The sequence below is a fragment of the Coccomyxa subellipsoidea genome (genome assembly GCF_000258705.1).
Source record: "Coccomyxa subellipsoidea C-169, whole genome shotgun sequence".
Taxonomy (NCBI): Eukaryota; Viridiplantae; Chlorophyta; class Trebouxiophyceae; family Coccomyxaceae; genus Coccomyxa; species Coccomyxa subellipsoidea.
Window position 1 is genome coordinate 21516 of NW_005178030.1, and position 25892 is coordinate 47407.

Genomic DNA, 25892 nt, shown 5'->3' on the forward strand with positions numbered 1-25892 from the left:
AATCCCGCGCATTCAACGACCCTCGTGATATATGAGGCCTTTCAGAGGCGTCTGACTGGCCATAGGAGATGGAAGAAGTGCATGTGAGCACCCTTTCCTGTTAAAACGCACATATATCTGAAAGCTTTGGATTTTAGTGCAGCATCGGCGCACAGACTTTATTTTTAAGGATATTAATGTACTGTAAGTGCTTTGCACGCACCCTGTCTGGAGTTCAGAGCGCCCTGTGTCCTTGGGGAAAGCATGTATTAGCAAGCAACTTCGTCATGGTGTCATTTCGCAATGACGGACTCAAGTCAAGTTCAACACTGAAATATATGGATCGCGAAAGGCAGTATCGCAAAATCTGAGGATTACCACGTCACCACTATCTTTTGATAAGGTTCTCCCAAACTTGCAGGAAGTGAGTGTGCTTGTGTAGATAGGAGTAAACCAGGTAATCCGCTTTATGGATTGCAGGATGGAAGGTAAGAGGCGTCATTGCAGCAGAGCCTGTCTGCTGCTGTGCCTGGGCCTTCTCTGGCTCAGCCCGGGTTGCTGCACTAGCCTGCTGCAGCAGCGGCAGAATTCGGCAGCAGGCAGCGGCACATGGCAGCAAACCTGGCCGCGGGACAGCTCCAGCAGAGGGTTCTGGACACAAGAGAATGCTGCAGCCTTAGCACCTGCTGCGAGCAAGAGCTTGGAATCCAGTACGCATGCGCAGCCTGCAGAGAGTGCCTCGTATGCGGAAGCGCCGCAGGCTGACAGATCGTGGGATGACCATGCGAAGCGCGTCTTGGGGTTGTTTCAGGCATCATTCCGGGCGGGTGCTAGAGAGGCAACGCCACCTGCGCCAGCGCTTCGCGCCATTAGTCGCCGCGCAGTGCACCGCCGCTCCCTGGCGCAGTCCCCACTGGACGGGATGCGAGCGGCGACAGACAAGGCGCTTGCGCCTGCACCCTCCCTCGACCAGACTGCCTACCTACTGGTCGTCATGGAGGTGCCTTCTCCACCTCCTGAGCCTGCATCACTTGCTAGGGGGTATTGCTTGTACCTCAACTAGAAGCAACGCATGTGCCATTGAGGGCGGCTGGATTGCGTAGCAGTAGGCTGTATCTTCTTGGCTCTTGTAGCGGATTGACGTTGAGGGCACGGTCATGAGGGCCGGTGATGTAGTGCCTCTTGTGGTGTTGGATGGCAAGCTGACTCAGCCTTATCTTATGGCTTGCAGGTGCATGGCGTAAACATCCAGCCATTCGGCTATCAGGACCGTGTGGACTTCCTTGTGGCGCTGGACGCCTCCATAGAAGACATCACGCTGGACAACATTGAGCTGCTGGCTGTTGAGGAATTCCTGCCGGCGTCCGGCCCATCGGCGGAGTCCCTCATGAACCTGTTCGGCACGAATGCCGTCTTCAAGTCCCCCAAGCCCGCATCGGTAAATTACACTGGAGCACTCCCTCCTTCAGGTAATCCTATTAGTCTCCCTAGGCGCGATGGAATCCCTCCTTGAGAATTTTGCTGTTCAAAAAATTCCTGGTGTGATATGTGTATTGGCAGCAGCGATTGTGAAGTTTAAGTGACGGTACCATGCCGGTTGAGGCTGTAAGCTGCTGGCATCAAAGCCCAGGGTGAAGGAATTTCGGCTGGTGGAATCCCGGCTGATGTGATCCCTGAAAGCGGCATGTGAAATGCTGCAGGGACATTGGCGGCTGTGAAGTTGGCGGGGCAGCCTGCTTCGCCGCTCGCCAGCATGGGTAGGGCTAGCGGCCGCAGACGGGCGCTGCTGCAGAGCGTGCCACAGCCAGGTGCGAGCAATTTGCTGTGCTCTGCATGTCGCATGGCTGCATGAACATGCATATGCGGAAAACAGACATAATGTTCTCGCTTTGCCAACGCGCCCACAAGTCCCGTTGGTAGTGTCTCAAGAAATTCCGTCAACATCTGGTGTGGCCTGCGCAAGTGTCAGTGGCTTCTGAGGGGCATGCAGGTCCAGCCAGGCGTTAGGCCAACGTGCTGAAGGCCACTTTTGCGCACAAGCAACTATCAGGTCCCTAAATCTCAGTTATCTCAAAGTCCCACGCTGGAGACAGTAGCCTTGCTGATAAGGGGTTGTCCCGTCTGGTGTGCAGGCCAACTCACGCCACCGGCTGGGGTGCTGACAGAGCCGGTGGTGCGCGTGACGCTGCGGATATCGACGACAGTGTCCCTGGCAAACAGGGTGCAAGAGGAGCTGCAGGAGGTCGTGCAGAGCAACACGACGGGTCTTGCTTCGCTGCTCCGCGCCAAAGGGCACGACGTGACAGCCGTCTACATAAACTCCATCACCTCCTCGCTGGTGCGCCAAGTTGCCTTTGTTGCTGCTGATGAGTGGGCTGATCTGATCATGAGCATCTGCTGGACCAGACAGGCATTGCTTTCATAAGGTTGCAGCATCATGTATTGCATGAGATGCGGCTATGCCATGGTGTAGTTCCCATTTGAGCCGCCCGCGGAGCACAGAAGGCTTTGCGTGTCAATGATTTGTTACATGGCCCTGCCATGAGAGGCCTGCCCCGTATTTGCTCAGCATGTCATCAGAAATGGTTTGGTGTTGTGAAAAGCTTGCCATGGGTTGCTTATCAGGCGCCAATCGGTGGCCCCTCAATAGCGCCCGCGCTGGCCGTCTCGCTGCCGCCTGAGGCGCCTCCGACCACCGTCGTGCGCACCAACAAGTCCGGCGTGACGCCGGCCGGTGCCGCAGAGCCGCAGGCGGACAAAACCACCAACGGCACAACCATCGCCGTCAGCGTCGGTGTCGGCGTTCCAGTGTTGCTGGCAGCAGGTTGGACCACTCACAAACCTTGCGCAGCTCACTTGAAAGACGTAAGAAGTAAACAGCTCCAAGTATGGATGCCTATTTTGTCAGCCTAACAAAAGTCGTATTTTCGTATAAGCAGTGCCAAGAGTTGCTGCGGCATGCATTCCCATCTCATGATGCATCAAAGCTGGGCTGTTCTGTCAGCCTGCTGATCAATTTATGTTGCTGGAGACGTGACGCGTGGCCCATTGCACTTGCAGCAGGAGTTGCGGTCTATCTACTAGCGTTCAGGCGAAGGGAGGATCTGCGGCAGGGGGTCAAGGCGGCCAAATCAAGGCATTGGGGCGGCGAGGCGCCCGATCCTTACGGCTTCCTCATGAACCCCCAGCCCAGGGACTTCAAGAACCCCCTGTACCCCCTGGCCCTGGAGCCCTGCCAGAAGCTGCCCCCTGGCTCTGACAATGGCCACGGCGGCCTCAGCACCCTCAATCCACTTGCTGCCTCTGAGGCAAGTCAGTTCATCATATAGTCTGCGTGAAGTTCTGGAGCACTGATGGCAGTGTCCCAAAAAGGCAATCTTACAAGGCCTTGATCTATTTGACTGCCATTGCAAAACAATGCCATGAATGTTTGCACTCGCCTGGCATCTTGCATGGCCGCTCCTTTTGGCTTCCTGCTGAAAATTGTGGAGTGCTTGCAGAGTGGGCGGCGAGGCTTGACTGGTTCTGCGCCCGGCTTCTCGCAGCTTCCTGGGGAGGGGTCAGGCCGCGGCGAAGGGGGGACAGATCCTGACGGCGGCGGCAGCGCCAGTGTGAGCGGCAAGGACAAGGGGGAGTGGGGCGAGGGCGGCGAGCTGGTCGCCTTCTCCGACCTCAAATTCAGCCGCGTCATCGGCGAGGTGTGCCCTGACACTAGGCCTCTACAACCGTGCCAGGGGCCCTAATCAACTGCTCGTGGAATCTTGTTCCATGCTTTCTTCTATTCATAGTGCAAGGCGCTGGGAGCAATTTAGGCCGCTGCTATTCCTTTTTATGGCACGAGCTACCCAGGCCAAGCTATCCTGGACACCCAATGTGGATGCCTGCTAGCACAGAAGGGGGTGTGTCAAGGTGGCAACTCAGTTGAAGTGAAACACATTACGTCATTTTCCGTACTAATGGGTGTTCTGCATTTTTGTGCAGGGGTCATTTGGGCGTGTGTTCCTGGGTAAGTGGCGTGAGACGACGGTGGCCATCAAGCTGTTGAGCCAGCCGCTGGTGCCTCCAGTCTCCAACGGCATATGGGAGATTGGTGAAGGGCAAGACAGCTTCACTATGGGCCACAGACACAATAGGTGCGACCCACAATTCTGGCATGCATTCTGCGCATGCTGCCGCACTGGCGCTTATGAGCAAGTGTTCCAGCATGGGTTGGGACACTTGCTTCATGAGCGCGGCATTGCGGCAGGGTGCCTGCTCTCATGACAGCTGCAATTTCTTGCGCGTATCATTCCCATCCAAATTTGGTGTCTGCATAGCCATCCTGGATCTTGCTGTTGTGGCCCTGGACCCCAACACTGCATTCATGGGATATCCTTACGCTTAAGACTCAGTAAGCGGCAACCTCCTGGTCCGAGACAACCACCAATTCAGTTTTCGAACCTCTGTGAGTTGCGCACTTTCTCAGAACTCCCAGCGCATGGGACAAATCTTGGTTGTTTTCAAGAGGATCGTGCATCGCTGGCGCAGAGGCGCGAAGCAGGCGGCGAACCTGCTGGAGGAGCTACGGAAGGAGGCACGGCTGATGGCGGTGCTGCGGCACCCCAACATTGTCATGTTCCTGGGCGCCTGCTCCTCACCGCCCTGCATGGTCACCGAGTTCTGCGCTCGCGGCTCCCTCCTCGACATCCTCTCCCGCGCCAGCGACACTCCGGTGCGCGCCGCCGGCCGCCTCAGCTTTATTTCGAAGCATCACGCAGTCTTACATCATGTCCCTGAAGGCTCATTCAGAAGCTCGCCATGGTTCCGTCAATATTTCTGTTGGCAGAGTTGCTCATGCCTCATGCTTAAGCTGGCCATTCCGTCTTAGGAGCGCTTGGCTTGGGCTGCAGTAGCATCCGACCAGATGTTGCAGAGGTGGAGCCTTCAAGAGCTTGACCAACTCCACTTTGTTGTCTGGTTGCATGTTGCAAGTTCGCTCGTTAAACATGCAGCGTCTCACCAGAACCACTGAGTGGCATCTCACCCTGACGAGGCTGTGGCTGATTGTGACTTTCCTCTGCGCTCAGGCGGCCGCGGCAGAGTTGGGCTGGAACCGTCGGCTGAACATGGCGCTGGAGGCGGCCAAGGGGATGCTGTACTTGCACTCGCGCGCAGAGGCCGTGCTGCACCGCGACCTAAAGTCGGCCAACCTGCTCGTGGACAAGCACTGGCGCGTCAAGGTCGCCGACTTCAACCTCTCCCGCGTCATGAACGCCTCCGCCGTTGTCTCCTCAGTCTCCGCCACCAACCCCAGGCGCGCCCTAACTCCCTCATGTTATGGGTATTGAATCACCCTTGCATTGCTCTAAACAGGGGCACTCACTAACTTTTGCTGTACTTGTGTACCTTGTTCAGAGATGCTCTGCAGCTTTGCTGGAGCTGGCGCCTTGCTGTGGACACGACAATGATAGGAGTTTGGCTGGGCTCACTGCGTACTTAAGCTATTCATGTATGCCACAATACACACACCGTGGAACGCTTCTCATGCACTCAAGATGACCGGGCATGGACCGTAATCCTTGGAATCTTTGATGCTGTCCTCTTGATGCCCTGTCAATTTTTGCACTGGCGGCTGATTGACTCGCTGCATTTTGCGTGGCGCAGGTGGATGGCACCCGAGGTGCTGGCGGGGAAGAGCTACGACTGCGCCGCGGATGTGTTCTCCTTTGGAATCATTCTGTGGGAGCTGCTCACCTGGCGCATCCCCTGGGAGGACCTCGGCCCCTGGCAGGTGCAGATACCTCCCATCCTCCTTCACTGCACTCAAGTACTGCCTGTCGTAATGTGTACAACGCATCTTGCTGATCAAGAGAAGATGCACGATATGTTGTTGTAACATGTTGTAGCTGAGATTCTCTTGAGAGGGCGTGTGGCAGGACCCAAGTGTGTTCATTCTTTATCCTCCTGAGGGCAAGACATTCAGTTTCAGAAAGGCCTCATTACAAGTCCGGTGCCAATAATGACTGTCGTGCGTGGCAGGTGGTGATTCTGGTAGTGGACCAGATGCAGCGGCCGGAGCTGCCCGCGGATCCTGCCCAGCTGCCCGGGCGGCCGATGCGCCACATCAGCACCTACCTGGACCTCATGTGCCAGTGCTGGCACCAGGACCCCCTGCAGCGGCCCACCTTTGACCGCGTCATCTCCCTACTCAGGCGTGTTTCTTATTATTTACCATGCAGCACCGCTTGTGAGATGCAGAGGTCGATATTGTCGATATATGGTTCTACAAACCCTGGAAATTCATGGACGAGGCAGCTCTTCTTGACCGCAAAACAGGAGTGCACAGACACCACCGCCTGAGTTTAGAATCACCGCCGGTCGGGAGTGGAAGACGGGACATTTTCAAGATGCCAATGCACGTCAGAAGGAAATAGTGCTGGACAGAGATTTTAAAAAGCCTTTCTTTTGACAAGGTTCCTGTTGGGGGTGCAGAGCGCTCATCGAGGCGGAGAGCCAGCCGGTGAAGGTGGCTTCCAGTCAGGTAGCAGCTGCCGAGCACCTTCCAGGAGCTTCCTTGCTGCACCAGTCTGATGCAGCACCTTCCACTTCCCTGGCAGCTGCTAGCTCTCAACCTGCCCTTTAAGGCTCCCTTCGGCTTTTGCCCGCGGGGCACTGAGACTCTGCCAACAGGCAGCCTCTTGTCTGACTCCTGAGATGAAAAGATGAAGCATGCTGGGCTGATCACCCCTTGAAGTACAACAACGGTGCATTTGTCCTGCTCTGCTGAAACGTTGCGGCCCCATCTTATTTGCCGACTGTTTTGCTGCGGGAGAGACCAAGACCTGGAAGTAAGCAACGCGCGCCCCTGCCTCCGGGCAAAAGGCATGGCTCTTTTGCAAGGCTGTCACAGTGCAGCCAGGATTTGGGCACTCAAAGTATGCCCTGGTCCTGAACAAAGGAGCCGCCTGCTTTTTGCTTCATCCCTGCTGCCTATGGGGACATATTTTTACTTCTACTGGTGTCAGCTTTGGTGGCAGTGCCAGCACAGAAGTTCCACACTGCTCAAGAGTGCTGATGCACAAGTCAGAGCAAGGCGGTGCTTACCAAGCACGACAAGGAATCAGGAAAGGACTGCTCCTACGGTGGTGACAATTCTTGTTACTCTGCGGCCGCTGCAGGCTGCTGTCCTCAGAGCAGCAGTTGCCTATCAAGAAAAGTTTTGTGGGGAAGTATTTGCATTGACAACATTGCAAGGGATGGTTTTAGAGCACTTGAAGTATGGCAGATGCTTGACCCTCTGCACGCAAGTTGGCAGGCTTGTAGGACAGATAATACTAGCGAAGTAAGATCAACCAAGTGTAGCACTCGCCCCAGCATGTGCAGAGTGCATTGCTAAAAATTTATTCGCTTACCAGGAGAGTTTGCGCTACGGAGACTTCTCTGTGGCTCCCATGCGCTCCATGAAATTGATTTGTGTATGACAATGCAAGGGATGTTGCATTTGTGTTGGTGCTCCTTTGGCTCCCTCAAGAAGTATGTGCCAGTTTTTGTGTGATTTGAAGTGCTATGTAGTGTATGGATAGGGCTCCAAGTAAACGTGTGTCAAATTGAAGCTTGATTTTGGGGACTTCCACATTCTGACCTGCATGATAGGGACGGAAGTGGGTGTGTCAATCGGTTACCATCCTTTAGTACCTTCCATTATAATGTCTTTCAAGATGGTCTGTACGCATAAGTGCATGCAACATGCATGCTGCTGCAATTGGCCTCTCCCTGCCATGTCTTATTACAAACTCCCATAGAGTCTCAACTATGGTGGCCACCAAAAAAAATTACACTAAATTGATGCACCCTAGGAGGGAAGAAGTCTGCGGCAAGCTCATGCGACTCTTGGAGGCAATCATCAGCTATCAGGAGCAATATAGTAGACCCATGAGTACTCAGCAGGCATCAAGTCAAAACCTAGTATCGACCTGTCCAGCTGGCCTCACTTTGAAAGCACAGGGTTTCTGCATGCAAATGTAATGCTGAACCTAACTGGCCCCATGACCAGGCCTCCAATAGTGTGCTTATCACTGAAAGTTAAACACGTGCAGACACTAGACAAAACCGATACAGAAGGATAATTTTGGGGCATGCATTCACAGCAGCAATGCTTTAAATATTAATAAGCTCAATCTGAAGGTGTAAGATATTATCCTGTCGCTGGCGTACCTATCGTGCCTGATGATGACCGTTCGGCACAAGCCTCAATGAAGAAAGTAGCGCATACATTCTACAGTTTCAAAATTGCCCTGGCCAAGTACGTGTAGTGCAGAAAGTGGCGTAATCCTTTGTGACCCGAGCCAACGAATGACCACGCGGCATAAGAAGCACAACGGACCAAGCATGTGCCTCAAAAAAGCCAAGCAGGACACAACTGCAAAGCAAATCTTTCCGAAGAAGCCATCCCTGCTCTTGTCAGCAAAGCATCCCGTTCCTGGAAGCAGGAGAACGCCTCCAGGAAGCTACAGAGCGTCCTTGCTGATCAGAATTGCAGGGCACAGCAAGTATATGCCGACCCTTGCAAAGGTAAGATGTGAGCAAAACTTCAGGCCTGCACATTTTTGGGCTGCTTGCGCGCGGGTGCGGCCTTGAAGGCGGCCTTGCCGGTGATGCCGCGGCCGGCTACCAGCACATTGACCTCATACGTCCCCTCGTACGTATATATGGCCTCCATGTCCCCAAACGCCTTGGCCACCTGTGACACAAGGGACACTCATCAGACCAGACTTCAAGCCACCTCCTTGCCTGTCATTGCCTCCGCATTCTTCAAATTTGTTGTGGTTTTTCATTTCTGGTTGGAGCACCAGGACTCACTCCTGTCTGCAGCTGGCTTCAAAGACTTGTAAATACCTCCGTTGAAGTGCTGTATAGCTGACCTTACTAAATGGCTGTTGTAACGCTAAAAGCTGTGGCAATCTGTGGACAGAGGACAAGGTGACACTCGGCTCTCACCAGGAAGTCGGTGACGACGCCGTTGCCGCCGAGCAGCTCCCGACCGAGCGAGACCACCTCACGCCCGCGAAGTGTCGTCCATGCCTTAGTCGTGCTCGCCAGCTCGTGAGTCATCTTGCCCTGCGCAGCCATGAAGAAGTGAAGCAGGAACACCATATGAGCAGACTGCTATAATTACAGCTGAACTTTCTTCAAAGAATACATTGTGACCATGCATGCGCAGTGCTCAATATTTCCCTTACTCTGATAGATGAAAAGAGCGGGAGCTTTGGAACAACCTTTCAACATCTTATTGATCAGCCCTAAAGTGGCTGCAGCACATGCTTTCGTGACTCTTTCGCCTGCTGAGCAGCAAGCATTATGTTGCATTGAGAAGGTAATAGTGGTTCTTGGAGTACCAAGGCTGACCTCCTCGTAGAGCTTGGAGAGGCGCCAGCACATGAGGAACATGGCCTGCAGGTTGGCCAGCATGCGCGCCAGCTTCTCCTGCACCAGCTGGAAGCTGCCCAGCGCCGCGCCAAACTGCTCCCGCTCATCTGCACGTGCAGCAGCAAACATATGTTACAAGGTATCTTAGAATATCTTGGCAAACAGTGTGAGTACTATAAAGCATGGACTTCCTGCATGCACTTTTGGCATTGCCACCCTGACTTACTGAATCACGATCCACAGATACTCACGGTCTCAAGGTTTTCAGAGGCAAGAATGATCAGAGTCAACAGTATGTCGATGATACCGACATATTATAGACACAGCTCACACCTGTATCTCTGAAGAAACACTGTGCATCGCAATAAGCAATTCAATTGTAGGTTGGGGACCAAGATGGCAGCATTTTGTAGGTGTGGGTGAGTGGCACCCACCGACGTAGCGCTTGCACATGTCAAAGACGCCGCAGGCAATGCCGACCGGCTGCCATGCTACCATGATGCGCGAGATTGCCAGCACCTTGTTCGTGTCCTGCTCAGCAGAGCAATCCCCCCACATCAGGCTGATCACAGAGAAATGCATATAAACTGTATTAGGGGCCATCTCTGCACACTGGATATTAATGTTCGCACCTGGATGCGCTGTTGACAAATTTGGACCATTCAAGCTCTAATGCAACCAGAAGCAAAACTCAGTTGGGCACAACCTAAGACACATGCATGGGAAAAGCACCGCGACAATCAAAAAAAGAAAGGGCTCAGAATTTGGGCAAAGCATTGCAAGCCAAGGCAAGGCAGACCTTGAAGGAGGTCACTCCGGGCAGGCGGGCAGAGTCGGCCACAAAGCAGTCATCCAGGAAGATATCTGCGTTCTGGACGACGCGCAGCGCAATCTTGTTCTCTATCTTGGACGTGCGGAGCCCCCTCGCTCCCTTGCGCACGATGAATGCATTCACCTGCATGGACAACTAGCATTGTCAGCATGATTGAACAAACGATTAGCCGTGAACTCGACCAAAATCCCTGATTTGAGACCTGGCATTGGCTGGTAGCACGAGATGATATTTAAGGGACATGTTGGGTGTGCCCAACAAAGACGTGCCTGCTGTGTCTCGCTGCTGCGCGCCCAGATCACGATGACATCAGCAAAGGTGGCGTTGCCGATCCAGCGCTTTCGCCCGTTCAGCACCCAGCCACCATCCACCTGCGCAGGCAATATATGTGCTCTTTCATTGCATGCGTACAGATGCAGCAGATCCAACATCCAAGGCCGTTGCCAGCTGCATATCAGACAGGGGAACCCTCTGCAGATCTAGCTGACAGGACCACTGCACAGAGGCAAATGTCAGAAGGAGCACCCTAGTGACTGCGTACCTTCCGTGCTGTGGTCTGAAGGGCAGCTGCATCGCTGCCATTGGACGGCTCTGTGAGGCCCCAGGCACCAATCAGCTTGAGCGCAGCCATGTCCGGCAAAAGCTCCCTCTTCTGCTCCTCCGATGCAAGCAGGCCTGCAATTTGCAATGCTGAATGAAAATTTCCCGAGATACCTAGGAATCTGTGATATATGAGCGCAGCTGTCTCATCAACAATCACAGGATCGTGCCAACCCGTATTGGCCTCAACTAATCAGGCACCACATGCTTGCCAAAAAAGAAATGTACATGAGTCAGATCATATATGGTTGACTCAGACAATGCCAATCCCAAAGACATGCTCACCCAGGGTCAGCATGGCGAGGGAGTTGTGGACCATGAGGAAGGTGGACATGCTGGCGTCCACGCGCGCAATCTCAATTACGGCCATGGCTGCTCCGATCACGGACTGCCCCGGGCACCCGTAGCCCGCCAGATTGGCGCCCCCCAAATTGAGCTTGGCCAGGCGGGGGACCAAATCAAAAGGGAACGCCGCTCGCTCCCAGTAGTCTGCGATTATCGGCGCCACCTCCTTCTCCTGCGCATGCATGCAGACGCCATAATACGTGACAAATGCACTCACATGCATCAGCATGCAAGAACCAGTAACTTCTCGTGCACCTTCCCCTCAGGGAGAACGTGCAATCCCCTAATCCTGCACTAGCACTTTGGGTGATTGAGGCATTTCCCTTTGGAGGCAACTGCAAGAAAAAAATCGGCGAATGCATGCAGAAGTATGTGGAAACTTGAGACAAAAATGCCCACACCATGAAGGCGCGGGTGCGGTAGCGGATGTCCTTCTCCTCCGTGCTCAGCAGATCATCAAAGAGGAAGACATCATGCGCTGCAGGCGGAAAGTTGGCCATGGTCTGCGCGTAAGGGAAGCCCTCATAGTTGGTCGTGGCAAGCGTGGCCTCGCGCCGGAGCTGCGCGCCAGTTGCTTCCTCTGATGGTCCTGCGGGTGCGTAGGAACATTTGAAGGGATTGCCTGAATACTTGTCGGGAAAATGTGATTTTAGAACACAGGCTGGAAGGTGCAATGAGAGACAGCTCCCAAGTACGTCATCTAGACCAAACGAGCATTGCTTCGAGTAACGCAATGTCTACACGGACTCCACAGAATGATACCAGAGCAACGTTGCAGGATTGAAATCCAACACTTTACTACAGGCTTCACTTGAAGCAGGGACAAAAAACGGCCTTGCAAAAGATCGCTTGAGAGAATGAAGCAACCACAGAGAAAATGATATACCTTGAACATTAGAAACTCCCAAATGACCTGCCAACACTCTCACGCGGTCCATCTATGCCCAAGGATTTCTGCTTTTGTTTCCTGGAAATAAGTTTCAAAGTACTCTCCCTCGTAGGACGTGGACTGCTTTCTCTTGGGCACGAAAGAGCCAGAGCAGTCCGAAAATCTGCTGAATTGAACAGGAAGCCGCGGGTTCGGTCAAGATCGCGCGCAACGTTTCTGCCGTGCTGGCTGCTGACTCTGCAAAAGTGTCTCGTTGACAATTTGACGACTCCCTTGAGCAAGGGTTAACCCTATTTAAATGGCTTGGCCTGTTTCATTTGCCTGATCAACAACTAGAGCAACCGTGTATGCTGCAAATCTCAAAAGTTCCTGAACTTTCGATGCGTGTCAAAAGATTCAACCGATTGTGCAAGCAGACACCGACACCAGGTCGAAAGGGTTCAGTTCATAATATGTAGCCAGATTTGGAATCGTAGCACAGCAGATGTCTACAGCTCAATCGCATGAGAATGGGTGCCCAAAAGCTCTTGCAAGAGTACTGTGACTGCAATGCCTGACAAAGTGTAGGATGTTCCTTATGAAATCAGCGTCCCGTATTCAAGCTGGCCTGAGGTGACCAAGCAATTGCACAAGAAAAGCTGGTGCATCAGGGCAATGGACAAGGCAGATGAGTATGATTTTGCAGAAGAGGACTTTGCAAAGAGTGCCAAGGATGCTGGTAGAGCTCTCAAGGCAGCCCTGAAGTCGAAAGACTCCCTGCTGAAGGCGCTCAAGGTGTGTTGTTATATGCATATTCTGCCAACCTCGAAACCAGAAGACCACCTGCCAAGTGATTGCGTTGTCAAAAACTGGATTATATTGCTGATAAATTTAGAACGTCGACGTTCGTCATTGTCCAAGGCTCAATGAACCACGTTCTCCTGACAATCTCTTGGATGCTTTGCAATTCATGTGTGTGGTCGAGTGGTGTCAAGGCTTCCACCAGCCACCATAAATTGATCTCACGACTTGGTTCGCTTGTCCACAGCAAGCTGGGGCCGTCTTGGAAGGGGCGCAACAGACGTTTGAGGAGCAAAGGGATGCACTTGCAGATGTTTCTGAAATTCTGGGCAGGAAGGACATCTTGAGTCACAAGGACAAGGCAAGCAATCGAATTCATCATAAATAAAGATTCAGGATCTCGTATTAATGAGCTGGCCTGATCTGCCGATGAGGTATTCATGCATCAGGACAGCCTGTTGCTGTGTTACAGGATGTGAAGCTCCGAGCAGCTTTCTGCCTTTGCCATGTGCTGCGGATGCACGCCCCTGACACGCCATACGAGCAGAAGACGCTTGAGGCGCGCTTGAGGGCTTCTGATACAATTCTTGTTGCTAGAGATTGCCTTTCCTGTTCCCATGTTGAGAGCCAATGCTGACTCCATCTCTGTGACTCTCCAGGATGTGTTCACACTCTTTTTGCAAGTCTTCAGGAGGCTTAGTTCTCCCACTGCGCCTTCTTTCCAGCTTTGCATGTCAGTTCTGGACGTTGTCAGCCAGGTAGAGCTGTGCTTTGGCTGTCCATAATACCTCAGTTTCTGGAATCTGCTCAGCTCATGTTGCTGTGTTTATCAACTGGACTGAATTGACGATTTTCCCTGCAGACGAAATGCTTCTTGCTGGCCCTTGACTTTGACACAGATGACTTCGTGTGCGACCTCTTCCAGCTAATGCTGGAAGTCGTCAGGCAAGTTTATGCCATGCCTTCATGACTGAAGTCTGAGGTTCATCAAAATATGCATGAATGCGCTGCACGTTACATGAGAGGAAAGGCATCTAACTTGCAAGCTAATGTAACAAGCCATGAAGACATGTTCTCTGATATGTTTACCTTGTTGCAGCGAGGACAATGCTCAGGCTATTGAGGCCGCGACTCTGCATGTAAGCCTTCGCTGCCCAATCATTCTTGTCAAGCAGTCATGTATCATCTCTGCTCGTGGTGCAATTCTGTGCACTTTATGTTGACGTCAGGACTCGTTGCCCTGCAGCTGGTGGGGAGCCTGCTGGAAGAGGGGGATGATATTTCGCAGCGTCTGCTTGACACCATCCTGAAGTGCCTGGTTGCACCTCAGAAGGACGACAATCCTGCAGCTTACAGGTGTGCCTTTGGCAGTCATGCACTTTGGCAGTCATGCCCCATCCTTTTTTATCTGTGATTTCTGGTCTGTTCCCTTTGCATTGAACAGCAATGCAGCTTGCACACCTGTGTCTGTACGGATTAAATGTTTGTGTGTTTTAGATGATGGTCTCTGGAGACAGATGTGACATGTATGTGGTGTGCAGATGCGCCGCCCAGTTGGTGGGCAGGAATGAGCAGCAGCTGCAGCACCCCATACAAAGGCTGCTGACTGACATGATGGAGGGCAATGCTAAACACAGCGAGCTCAACGATGATTACCAGGACCTCCTATACCAGGTCAGGCTCCCCTGTTCCCTCTCCCCCTCATTTCAAATTTATGAACATGACTCCCTCATTATACTCTGCAGAGTGGGTGCACCTCATTCCAGGCGTCAATCTTTGCCCCCCAACATGGGTCGCATCCCACCCTTACTATCTCTTTGCGTGTCCTCCATTCAGCGCAAATTTTTGGTATAGCACAGTCCTGCTGAAGACTGCATTTTGTGCATTGCAGATCTACCAGGTGTCACCGAGCACCCTGCTGCCAGTGATGCCGCACATCATGTCCGACTTGACTGCCAAGGAGGATGCCAAGAGGCTGTCCGCGCTGGAGCTCCTGGGGAAGCTGTATGCACTGCCGGACTCTGACATGCATGCCGACTTCCCCGAGCTCTTCAAGGAGTTTGTGCGGCGCTCCAAGGATCAGAAGGCATGCCTTCCTTTGCACTCACTTCCTTTGGCTTGGGAATGACTGAGAAGGCGGCATCGTGCTATATGGCGTTAGGCAAATGTAGACATGATGCGTGATCGCGCATGGATTATGACTATCAAGTTTGTGGGGTGTGGGCTGCAGGCAGAGGTGCGGCAGAAGATGCTGCGGCTCAGTGCAGGCATCCTTGTGCATTGCGCATCCAATTTGGCCAGGGATCAGGTGGGTGACTGCCTCATTGATCATGTCAGCACAGTTACTCATCATTGATGGATTGACAAGGAGTCTGTGACGTACCTCAGAGCTGATTGACACTGATCGTGGGGAACTTTATAGTCCTAATGATTGTTGTTTTAACTTGAGCAGGTTTTGAATGCGGTCATGGAGAGGCTGATGGACTATGAGGAGAAGGTCAGGAGCAGTGCCGTGGCATGCCTCTGCGAGGCCGCCACAAAGAACATGCAGGTGCCCATCTCACACGCCATGTTTCCATCCTGCATGGCGTCACTTGCCGGCATGTAGTCCCTGAAGACAGGAACACGTTCATGTGTACCAAAGAACTTGAGCATTGCTGCTGTGTCCAGGCTGTGGGTCAGAGGGCGATGGAGGCTGTGAGTGAGCGGCTGAGGGACACAAGGCGCCCGGTGCGGAGGGACACCGCCACCCAGCTCATGGCAGTCTTCAGGTGCCCCAAATTTTTATTCTCTTACCTTGTCAAATTTGGCTCGATTTGGCGTTCTGCAGTCGTAGCCCTGTGGCGGTATACCTGTGTGTACATTTCTTTCAATCTCTATCAGAAAGCCTTGCCTGTTGTCAATGTAGACTTTTTGTTATTATAACATGCTGCCGTCACGGGAAATGAGTTATTTTCTATGGGGTTTGCAGGGCTTTGTGCAACAAGGCACACAATGCTGCATCACCGGCAGTTGAGGAGTCAGTGCTGTGGGTGCCAGCGCGCCTGCTGCTGTGCGCCAGCAAGGATGCAGACATGCAGCAGCACCTTACTGAGTCGGTCTTCAAGAATGGCCCGTTCCCAGCCAAACTGCCCATGGCCACTGCTGCAAAGCACTGGGCAGCAATCTACATGAGCAGCAACCCACAGGTGAATTACCACCTGCAACTCTCATTTTTGACTTCCTCTTAGTTTCGAGGGTCCACATTGTTGACTGACCGTGTCTTACATGGGGACTCCATTGCACATATTAAGCATTTGGCATCTTGGCTCTTGCTTGGGCACATTGTGCCTAGCTGGCGCCTTAAGGTCCAGTGTCTACACATTGTGCCTGAAGGCGGTTTCCTTTCTTGGCGCAGGAGCGCGCCGCCATCATGGTTTCAATGAAGACAAGGTCAAACTGCAGGCAGGTTGTCAGGAACTTTGTAGACCTGTGCGCTGCCAGAGACATGGCTACCGACTCTTCCAGCTCCAAAATGGCTCAGGTTTGGCGCCAAGTCTGCCATGCCGTGCATGCAGTCATAGAGTCTGCATCATAGTATACAACCAACTTGCGTTGTTCTGGAGCTTTGAAGCCAATGGCAGTCGACAAATAGAGTGTCACTTGAAGAGTGGTGCAAATGTGAGCAGGTGGTGCGCTACTTGGTGTCCTTCTTTCCTCTGCTGGCGCCTGAGAAGGTGAGGGAGAATCTGGAGAAGCTGAGGGAAATGCGCGACAAGAACATCCACAAGAGCCTCTTTGCGTTGGCCGGCCCAGAGACTTCTCTGGAGGAGGCTGCCAAGCTAGCAAAGGTGGGCATTCCATGATCAGTCCGCACTAGCTCGATTGGCCTTTGCAGGGCTGCAGTGAATTTGATTGCATTATGTTTACCTGTTTCCATGCACATCAGCGGCATGACACAGCTGCAATATTGCCTGTCGTTTTCTGCTGGTATATATCTCGTTTTGCTCTTCTTCTGTAGGGTGCTGTTCTGAGTAGGCACCAACTTGCTCAGCGTACCCCTAGCTTTTTTTTCTGGAAGTGCATGGTGAAATGACAACCTGCTGCATTTGTAAGTATCTCTGATGCGAGTGCATGTGCCTGCACCTGCACCTGTCGCAGGATGTGGTACAGCGGGTGGGATCGAGAGGGCCTCAGGGCGACTTTGCCAGGGCGCTCTGTGCGCGCCTTGTGCCGCAGCTGATCTCAATGCAGCATGTGGAGGAGCTTCTCAAGCTGGCCAGTGAGGAGGCACCACTCGATGATGCCTACCTGGGCAGCACCTTGGAGCTGCTAGTGGACGCTGCTGAAACCTCCCCCTCCCTCTTTGCTGGGCCTGTGCCACAGGTAATTTGTCTCCTTTATCTATGCCAGCGCTTGCTATCTACAGCGGCCTCTTGCTTACTCGCAAGTGATCTGCTGTCGAGAGTATCCCTGCAGACAATGCAAACGTTGTCAGATAGGATAACGAGTGTGTTTTGGTACAATGTTGTTGCTGTTGTCTGCAGGTGCTTGCAATGCTTGGGGACAAGGACAAGCGCCTGTCAGAGGCGGCTGCCAGGATCCTAGCGAAGGCTGGCAAGGCCGTCCGGGCCAATGTAGCAGAGGACTCGAAGGCGCTTGATGCAGCAAAGAGCAAGCTGCTTGACATCAGCAAGGAAGGCTCCCCCAAGGCCGCCAAGGCAGCTGTCAGGTGAGCATATTGCCTTGGCTACTCACTTCAACTTTGCTCTTGCCCACCTTGCAACGTTGGCATTGGATACTGCTCCAGAACTTTGCGCTTCACTATACCAAAGCCAACAAGGCCCATTTACTCACGATTCTGGCACACAAGCTATTCTTGATCAAATCCCTAAGGCTGGGACGATCTGTTTCTGTATTGGAGCTGCTGCAAGCGCCATAGCAATGACTGAGGGCTATATAAATAGTACTGACTACCATGCCACTTTGACACAGTTGCCTTATGGCAAGTACTGTCCACGATGTCAGGTACACTGGTGCCTGTGCCTGTGCCAAATTGGATGCTTCTGACATGCAGGGCGCTCGTGGCAATTCTGCCGGAGAGCGCACACAAGGATGTGCTGCGGGAGTTGTGCGCGCAGCTGGCAGTCATGTTGGAGGAGGCGGATGATGATATTGAGTCGCGGCTGCCCACTATCATGCAGGCGCTCAGCAGCATCGGCCGCATCGCGCCGGACATCTTTGCTGAGCACGCTGGCACTGTTGCTGACTTTGTGCTTGATGTGCGTCCCATCCTTTCTTTTGAATTTCTCTGCAGGTCCACATGACAGGTGTATGATTCCATGCACCCCATGTTCTGGATTTCTAGGGATGGAGATTTCTTGTCGGTCATTAGCAAGGGCCCTAAGGACGCTCCTGAGCATGCAGGACCATGAATACGTTGTTAATTCTGTCAGGAAATCGTAGATTTAAGGGTGCAGAATCAATCATTTGCTTGTGCTGTACAGGTGCTGCTGCCTGCGGACAGGATAGACTCAGAATCTCAGGCGGAAGGCAAGGTCGGCAAGATGTGGGGCAACTTCAGCGACTGCATCTGCCTCAAGGCATCTGCATTAAAGGTGCGCATATTACTCTATATAAATACTGAGCACCGTGCCCACGGTTAATTGTGCCTTGCTTGGATCTGACGAGTCCATCAAGGTGTAGGATTTTGGCAGCCTTGAACTGCAGCTTGTCTGCAGGACGCACCTTGGCAGGAAAAGCGTGTAATAATAATAACAACAATAATAATAATAATAATAATAATAATAATAATATTACTGTATACCAACCCAGGAAATGCACCCAGTGCAGACACACTGTCACCGCACCTCTGCTGTCAGAATACACACGATCATCGTTCTCTCCTCTTTTTAAGTTTTGCACTGCGGATGCCTCGTTACTCATATGGATGCGGTCACTAGCGGATTACTCTCAATCAAACCGAAGCTTTGGTGAACAGGCGCTTGCGCGCGCATGCGTGCCAGACGACTGGGACAGGGTGCGGGTGCCGGCAGAGACCGAGGAAGCGGTGGATGCACTGATCACTCGCCTGGCACGCTTGCTGGAGCCCTCCAACGAGATGGATGACCTCAGCCCGTGTGGCACCGCTGACATGGCGCTGATGCGGCTGGCCGCCAGCGAGGCGCTGCTGCGGCTGGCGCGCGCGCACGACCCCCGCATCCACCCCGAAATCTACCTCTGCCTCTCCCTCACCATGCAGGTCTGTTTTCCTTTGTTTAGCTTATATTGCCTGTCCATAGCTTTCATCACAGTACGAGACTGTACACAGCTCCTTTGCTGGCCACCTCAGGAGTGATTAAGTTGCAGCCTCCTTTGCTTGCCTGCACTATTGCAAATATTGTTAAGAGGTAGTGAACTGTCAATAATCCTTACTGATGCTATTATACTGGGTGATTGGAACAGGACCAGCTGATGGAGGTGCGGTCGGCGTTTGGGGCGAAGCTGCGCAGCATGGTGCACCTGATGAACAAGCACCAGCCGCAGCGCGCATCCAAGTATGCCGCCATGCTCCCCCTGGCCGGCATGGACCCCAATGAGGCCAATAGGTGACGCACAATTCTGGCACCCCTTATCCAGGGCAGTATTGAAAAAGTCAAGTAGCCACATTCACTGGGTACCTGCAGGGCTTAGATTCTGCCCTGGTGAGTGTATGCATCCCTGTCTGTCTGCCATTTTGAAAAATTATGCAGAGGGCATCTGCAGTCTAGGGGTCTGCGATATCAATGTGTCATTCTGACCAGTCTATCTTCTAGAAACGGAAATTGAAGCAAGCTTGTTTGCAGGTCGGCTGCATATGCCATGCTGAACGAGTATGTGGGCCTGCGCCGGCGCGCAGCTGCGGCACATGTGGCGGCTGCCTCGAAGACGGGCGGGTCCAGCGGGCCCATGCTGCAGGAGTTCCCCGAGTTCATGCTCCCATATATCATCCAGGTACACCGGGACAACCAATGGGAATTGTTTGGCATACTTGATATTTGATTTCGCCTAAAGACAGACCACAGACTAGTCCAAAGGACATCCTGGGGAGAAATTTGAAAGCATGCATTGCACTGTGCGCTGTGAATGACTACATGTATAATTTGCACCTTACAACAAAACAGTACTTGAAGACAGCATTTGAGGCGAGCGGCACTCAACGGCTGCATGTGCTGCTGCAGATGCTGGCGCATCACCCGGACTTCCCCACACGGCAGGAGGTGGCAGAGATGGGCCAGGAGGCGTACCAGCCCTTCACGCGCATGCTGCAGTTCATGCTGGAGCCCCTCATCCTGTCCGTTGCCAGCAGGAGCGACTCAGAGCCTCCAGGTGGGACTCCTCTGCTGTCATGACCGGTAAGGTCATGGGCGATGTTGGCTTGAGTGCATAACAGGCTGCAAGAGGCAAAAACAACAGCTTGTGCTCGAGGAAACGCTTCCGCATGTATATATCAAAGGCTGCCCGCTTCATCGATGGGACACCTTTTTGAAGACCTGCTGGCGTTTAGCTTGCCCTGGTGACAGCATACTGCCAGCCAACTCGGCCACTGGCAATTAATTGAGAGTCCGAACATCCTTGAACCGACTGAGCCCGCATGCATGCATGGACCCACTCTGAAGCCTCCGCCCATTGCTGCACAGGCGCGACGCTGCCAGCAATCAGCAAGGTGCTGCGCACGCTCAAGGCGACCGAGGACGCGACCGCAGAGCCGGCCACGCTCAACATGCACATGCTGTGTGACATGGCGCTGGCTCTGGCGCCCGCCATTGTGGAGCGTCACTCGCCCGGCGCCGTCATCACCGGGAAGTTCCCGGGCAACGTGCCGCTGCCCAAGTCCTTTTTCCGCAGCTCAATCCCAAGTGAGCGCTCCCAAAACTTGCCGTATCCTTGCAGAATGAGGGCCGGCAGATCAGTGCACACTGTGACGCAGTATGATAAGTAAAGTTGCATTGAAGCCTTCAATAGCTTGTCATTGACAGCATCTCTACAAAGCTTGTCATTCAACTGCTGAGGTGTCAGCCTGACAGCTGAGATGAGGCATCTTGGTTGCCGCGTTTTGCATGGGGTGTCATGGAAAGCCCAAGCAGCACTTTGCATCCAGTGTCCCGATGCATGTTTGTGAACTGAATTGCTGTGAGCTGAGCAGCTGTCCACATGACACTTGTGCAGGCAAGGCAAAGCTAGAGAGCCTGCTGCCGCCGGATTTTGAGGTTGCCCTGGAAGACTTGTGCCCCAACCAGGCGCAGCCTGCCGGACAGAAGAAGGGCCCCAGCGGACGCTCCAAGCCCAAGGCCGAGCCCAAGCCTGCCAAGGCGCCAGTAAAGCGCCAGGCAGAGCCCACAGAGTGCGCCCCTGACTCCCATGCAACCAGCTGACATTACGCTGCACGGCAGTAGATTGTTCGGCACATAGTGCTCTTATGAGCTTCATAACGTGGTCCACTGGACCCTGAGGCCAGTCTGACCTCTCGGTGGGGCACCCTATTACATTATATATACCGTGTAGATATGGAGCCGTCTTTGCGCATGTTGACCGAACAACAGGTGGTCTCCTCAGAGCATGCTGCAGGCAGTGCATGCTTACAGTTTACCTACGTGTCACTTTAAACTAGAAGTTATTCCTTTCTAGCGCCTTAAGATGGCTGTGGCTGCAATGCGCAGGGACAGCGGCAGTGCGAAAAAACCCGCGCGGCCTAAGCGCAAGGCGGCGGCGGCGACTCTCAAGGAGGCATCCAGCGATGGGGAGGCTGAGTCATCCGCTGACGAGGATGAGGACGAAGAGGAAGATGGCAGTGAGGACGCCAGCACCCCTGGGCCCAGCGGCCGCGGCGCAGCTGCAACCAGGTTGGCACTTTTCTGCCGTACTCTTTTTGCAGCACATGGCGATTCCCGTGTTCCACCTTTGTGACATTTCAGTGCTTTTCCCGGAGACGGCCATCTTTGCATTGCTTGCTCATCATGCAGAGCGGAATACAGAGCTCATGGACATTCAGTGTCGAAGATCAGAGAAGAGTATGGTAATCATATTCAGTAGTAAAAAGTTGACCTGGTGGTGGATTTACTTTTGCCCAGGATTCAGGCAGGAAGCAGCGGGAAGCGGCGTGGGGAAAGTCTGGGGGATCCTGGGCCCAGCAGTGGGGGCAAGCGTGCGCGCATGCAGACAGCACCGGCTGAAGATGCACCTGAAGAGACTGGGGGTCAGGAAGAGGCTCCTGCCAGCGGGAGGCAGTCCCCAGATGAGAACGCACAGCCGCGCAACGGTGCAGCCAAGCAGAGGGCGTCCCAGAAGCCTGCAGGTGAGGCTGCAGTCCACACGCTGACTTTCTCTGCATTACCTTCGTTTTGCGTCTGGAATGACCTGATAGGGGTCAACCAATAGGGGTCTTCAATGACCCGCTGAACGTCTTGAAACGCCTCATTAGACTTGATCCATGCTCCCCAGGAGCAGTCCTATAAGGAAGATACCCAGTCCTATTTCAAGAAGTTGCATCTCACTTGTGATGCTTTTGTTGCAGCAGGAAAGAAGGCAGGAGGTCAGAAAGGGAAGCCGGCCAGTCAAAAAGGACCTGCAGCAAAGGCAAAAGGTATGAAACCTGGATATGCATGATCAGATTTCTTTGATCTCTGTCAGCTTCCGCATCATGTCATTTCCAAGCAAAATCAAGCTGCAGCATTCCTGAGAGCAGCGCAGCGTGTCAGTCGCATCTGTTTTCTCCTCGTCGAAGAATTAGACAAATGGGTTGCAATTCTCAACATAGCGTACGAGCAGCCTGTGCTGCTGCCCTGAACTTTTCCGCATGCCTGTTCTGATTGAAGTCGCGCTGCCCTTGTTGCAGGAGGCGCTGGCACAGAGGGCCCCTCAGACAGCGAGTGGGACATGATGAGCGACGCGGAGGAGGCAGCAGCAGCAGCACCTGCCTCCCACAAGAAGACACCCCCGTCCAGGGGGAAGCTCTCTAAGGCGCTCAAGGTTGCTGCGGCGGTGCAGGGCGCGCTGTCCCGGGCTGGTGGGAAGCCTCCGCAAGGTAACCTTCATGGGCTCCTTCCTTCCTCCTTGCGCTGCATTATACATCCTCTCCCTGGATTGAGCATTGCGTCCAGTCACCTGCTTGACTGCATGCGCTAGAACCAAGCTCAAGTCATCCGGTGACTGTCACTGTCACTGGGAGAGCCATACTTGTCATGCGCCCACTTTTCGCTCACACATGGGCATGAAGCTTTTCGCCCGCTTTATCCTAGAGATCCAATTTTCTGGCAACCCGCCCTGGTTGGTGCAGCAGGGGACAATAGCAGGCGGCTGTCTGTGGGGCAGACCCCGCAGCCGGAGAAGCCGGGCAGGCCGCAAACCGCCAAGACAGAGACGACCTTCGGGAGGCGGCGTTCCCGCACCGGTGAGAGGACAGAGGGAGCAGAAGCAGATGATGAGGGTGAGGTGGACGATGGAGATGCAGGAGAAGAGCCGGCAGCTGCCAGGAAGCAGGCCTCAGGCCGCAAGCAGCAGCAGAAAGCAGCCACAAAGCGGCCAGGTGGGTTTCCTGTTTGATGCCATGTTCAGGTACCTGCGCCATTCCTTTTTGAAGTTGCCAATGACATGCTGTACATGCATCTGCACGAGGTAGATTGCCTTTCCAGTCAATATATTCTAAGTGCGCTGGTGAGATATTTGATGTGCTCAAGTGCATCCGAGGCTATGCCTAGCTAGAATTGTGCCATTTATCAGCTTTTATTTGGTGTGGCAGGGAGTGGCGGAAGGAAGGCAGCTGGCGGCAAGGGGGCTGGCAGCGGGCAGGCAGCAGAAGCTGGCGAGGAAGAGCCTGCAGCTGCAGAGCCGAAGAAGCCGGGGCGCGCTGCGCGAGGAAGGTGTGATCTGCATTCCAGTGCTGCATGCATGTCAGTGATCATCTGGTACGCACGGTCATACTATAGGGACACTCTGGCCTGCTGCAGCAACGCTACCCAAGCCCGGGTTCTCAGTCGTCTGAATTGACTTGAAACCCATTTAAATCACTCACAAGTGAAGGTACAGGAACTGGGAAAGAGGCACGGACATGACAGCAGCATTTTGTGCTTCGGCGCAGGAAGCGCTCATCCCCAGACAGCCTGAGAGCGCCGACGTCTGAGGAGGAGGCAACGCCGCCCGACAATGACGAATCGCTGCGTGCACCCACCTCGGATGATGACAGCTCAGCATCCAAGGAACCGGCACCCAAGAAGAGGTGCTCGCATGCACTCTCTCGCTCTCTCTCTCTGTCTCTCCTGACATGTGACACCCTGGAGTGTCAGTTTATTGATCCTGATTATGGTGCGCTTGGTGGTAGAAGAAATTCAGCATGACATTGCACAAACTATTCTAGGGGCACAGCAGCGCATGGGTCACCAAGAGATGCTGTCTTATCTGGGCTGTCTTATGCTGAGAAATGCGCACTGGCATGTGCCTCTTGGTGATGGCAGCATTCTGCAGACTTTCCAGAGATGCGTGATTGCATTTCAACTCATCGTGTTCTAGGGCATGTGTATGTGGTCTGACCAGAGTCTTCTATGCCGTGCAGGGGCAGGCCTGCAGCAGGGCAGAAGGCTGCAGCAAAGGAGACAAGCCAGGCTGCGAGGAGAAAACCGCGGCGAGCGCAGGCCGCCTGACTGAGCCACAGCGTCTCCCTGTAGCTCAGAGGTTCAAGATAGTATAAAAGCAATGCATTAAGTCCTAGGATAAGCTTTCAAGATGACAGTATGACATGGGTATTGCTGGCAAGCACAGCATTTGTTCTAAATGTCCTCGAGCAGTCACTAGGGATGCAGTCAGCACCAGCTGAGACACAGGAGCAATTTTGACTTTGCAGGAGATCTGTGCCAGTGCACTTGTCAACTTTGCGGACTGATTTGCAGGTTATTATGGGAAGATTCGGGATGTTTCAGGGCGGAGTATTTGCATTTCCTTTGTGAGAGCTATAGCTAAATTACCACTATCAGATCTAGACAGTTAAAGAATTATCTGACGAGCTCGAGGTGGATTGTAGCATGCGCATGCATGCAGGTGCACATCGTGTATATCAGAGTCTATATTCAGGGTTTAGGGTAGGGTCTCGACTTATCTGACACCTCGAGCCCGCTTAGCAACGTCAAGCTTGGCGTGACTTAGAATCATACTCAGGGAGACTCATGATCAAAGTAACATTAATGGATTACCAGGCTTGATGCAGCTCATGCTTCTCTCCTTGGAAGCAAGAAATCAGGGACCTCCCTTTGTAGGGAGGAAGCTTCCTTTTCCCATATTCCCGCCAATTCTGATCACTTGCAAAAGGCACTCTTTTTAGCCTTGCATACTGATCTTGACACCTTTGAAATGTGTTGTAAATGGCTATTACAATTAGAGTCTGCTCTCAGTTCCCTTGAGATTATTCGTTTCGGCACGACACCATTCTGCGTAAGCTCACGGTTGATGTGATCTGATCTGCAGTGCGTCGCATTTCATTCCTGACCTGACTTTTGTGCAAAGCTCTAACTCTTTGATGTTCTAAAGGGTCACAAAGGCGATTTGGTATCAACAGCCTTGCGAAGAATGTCCTGCTAGGTTAAAATGGCTTAATAAAGTTGAAATTGGTCTTGCCACAGGTCTCCACAAGTGCACGGACTGGAGAGTGGTTTCGGACTCTTACTGGCATTTACAATGGATCGCAGCTCAGTTGCTAGCAATTCACAAAGGTGTGACGAAGGTGGCCCTCAGGATATAACAGTGGTGGCAACTGAAAATAGAAAGAATAGCAGCAAACACAGCACTTCGTATGTGTATTATCACACAAAGAAGTCAGGCATCTTTACTATTTCAGCAAAGATGTTGCCTATCGTGCCATCACAATGTAATCCTGCTCTTTGTCCGTTGTCATTTTACGTGGTGTTAAGATGATCATATCCTCATTGGTGTGTTGTGCAGATTGCTTCAGCAGAGTTTCAACAGTGAGAACATTGCCTTCGCCGTTGATGAATGCTCCACAGAGGATCAAGTGGCCTTCCGCTGGATGTGCTCTCACTGGGGCGCTGCAAAATCCAT

The 25892-nt window shown here is 53.1% G+C and overlaps 4 protein-coding genes across 4 annotated transcripts; 3 read left to right on the forward strand and 1 right to left on the reverse strand.

Moving 5' to 3' along the window:
* Positions 1–460: 460 nt before the first annotated feature.
* Positions 461–3308, forward strand: COCSUDRAFT_56907 (hypothetical protein; the record flags this gene model as incomplete). Its single annotated transcript, XM_005645471.1, has 6 exons — positions 461–979; positions 1211–1448; positions 1680–1787; positions 2112–2317; positions 2605–2803; positions 3040–3308. 6 exons carry the CDS (start codon positions 461–463, stop codon positions 3306–3308), a joined length of 1539 nt encoding a protein of 512 aa, XP_005645528.1.
* Positions 3309–3431: 123 nt separating this feature from the next.
* On the forward strand, positions 3432–6601 carry COCSUDRAFT_67022 (kinase-like protein; the record flags this gene model as incomplete). The annotated part of the gene is made up of 7 exons (XM_005645472.1): positions 3432–3677; positions 3961–4112; positions 4507–4690; positions 5046–5299; positions 5623–5749; positions 5998–6104; positions 6451–6601. 7 exons carry the CDS (start codon positions 3432–3434, stop codon positions 6599–6601), a joined length of 1221 nt encoding a protein of 406 aa, XP_005645529.1.
* A 1947-nt stretch (positions 6602–8548) lies between these two features.
* COCSUDRAFT_37437 (acyl-CoA dehydrogenase NM domain-like protein) lies at positions 8549–11661 on the reverse strand (the record flags this gene model as incomplete). The annotated part of the gene is made up of 9 exons (XM_005645473.1): positions 8549–8698; positions 8956–9075; positions 9364–9491; positions 9819–9915; positions 10184–10339; positions 10486–10587; positions 10758–10891; positions 11102–11333; positions 11563–11661. 9 exons carry the CDS (start codon positions 11659–11661, stop codon positions 8549–8551), a joined length of 1218 nt encoding a protein of 405 aa, XP_005645530.1.
* A 1043-nt stretch (positions 11662–12704) lies between these two features.
* Positions 12705–25037, forward strand: COCSUDRAFT_67024 (ARM repeat-containing protein; the record flags this gene model as incomplete). Its single annotated transcript, XM_005645474.1, has 29 exons — positions 12705–12824; positions 14077–14186; positions 14372–14504; positions 14722–14892; positions 15061–15138; positions 15283–15381; positions 15501–15601; positions 15802–16018; positions 16228–16353; positions 16499–16660; positions 16971–17195; positions 17357–17541; positions 17887–18091; positions 18317–18427; positions 18551–18656; positions 18836–19071; positions 19275–19417; positions 19655–19802; positions 20030–20177; positions 20489–20707; positions 21018–21192; positions 21509–21691; positions 21920–22143; positions 22366–22431; positions 22684–22872; positions 23128–23373; positions 23587–23707; positions 23926–24063; positions 24397–25037. 29 exons carry the CDS (start codon positions 12705–12707, stop codon positions 24482–24484), a joined length of 4473 nt encoding a protein of 1490 aa, XP_005645531.1. The 3' UTR covers positions 24485–25037.
* Positions 25038–25892: the final 855 nt, after the last annotated feature.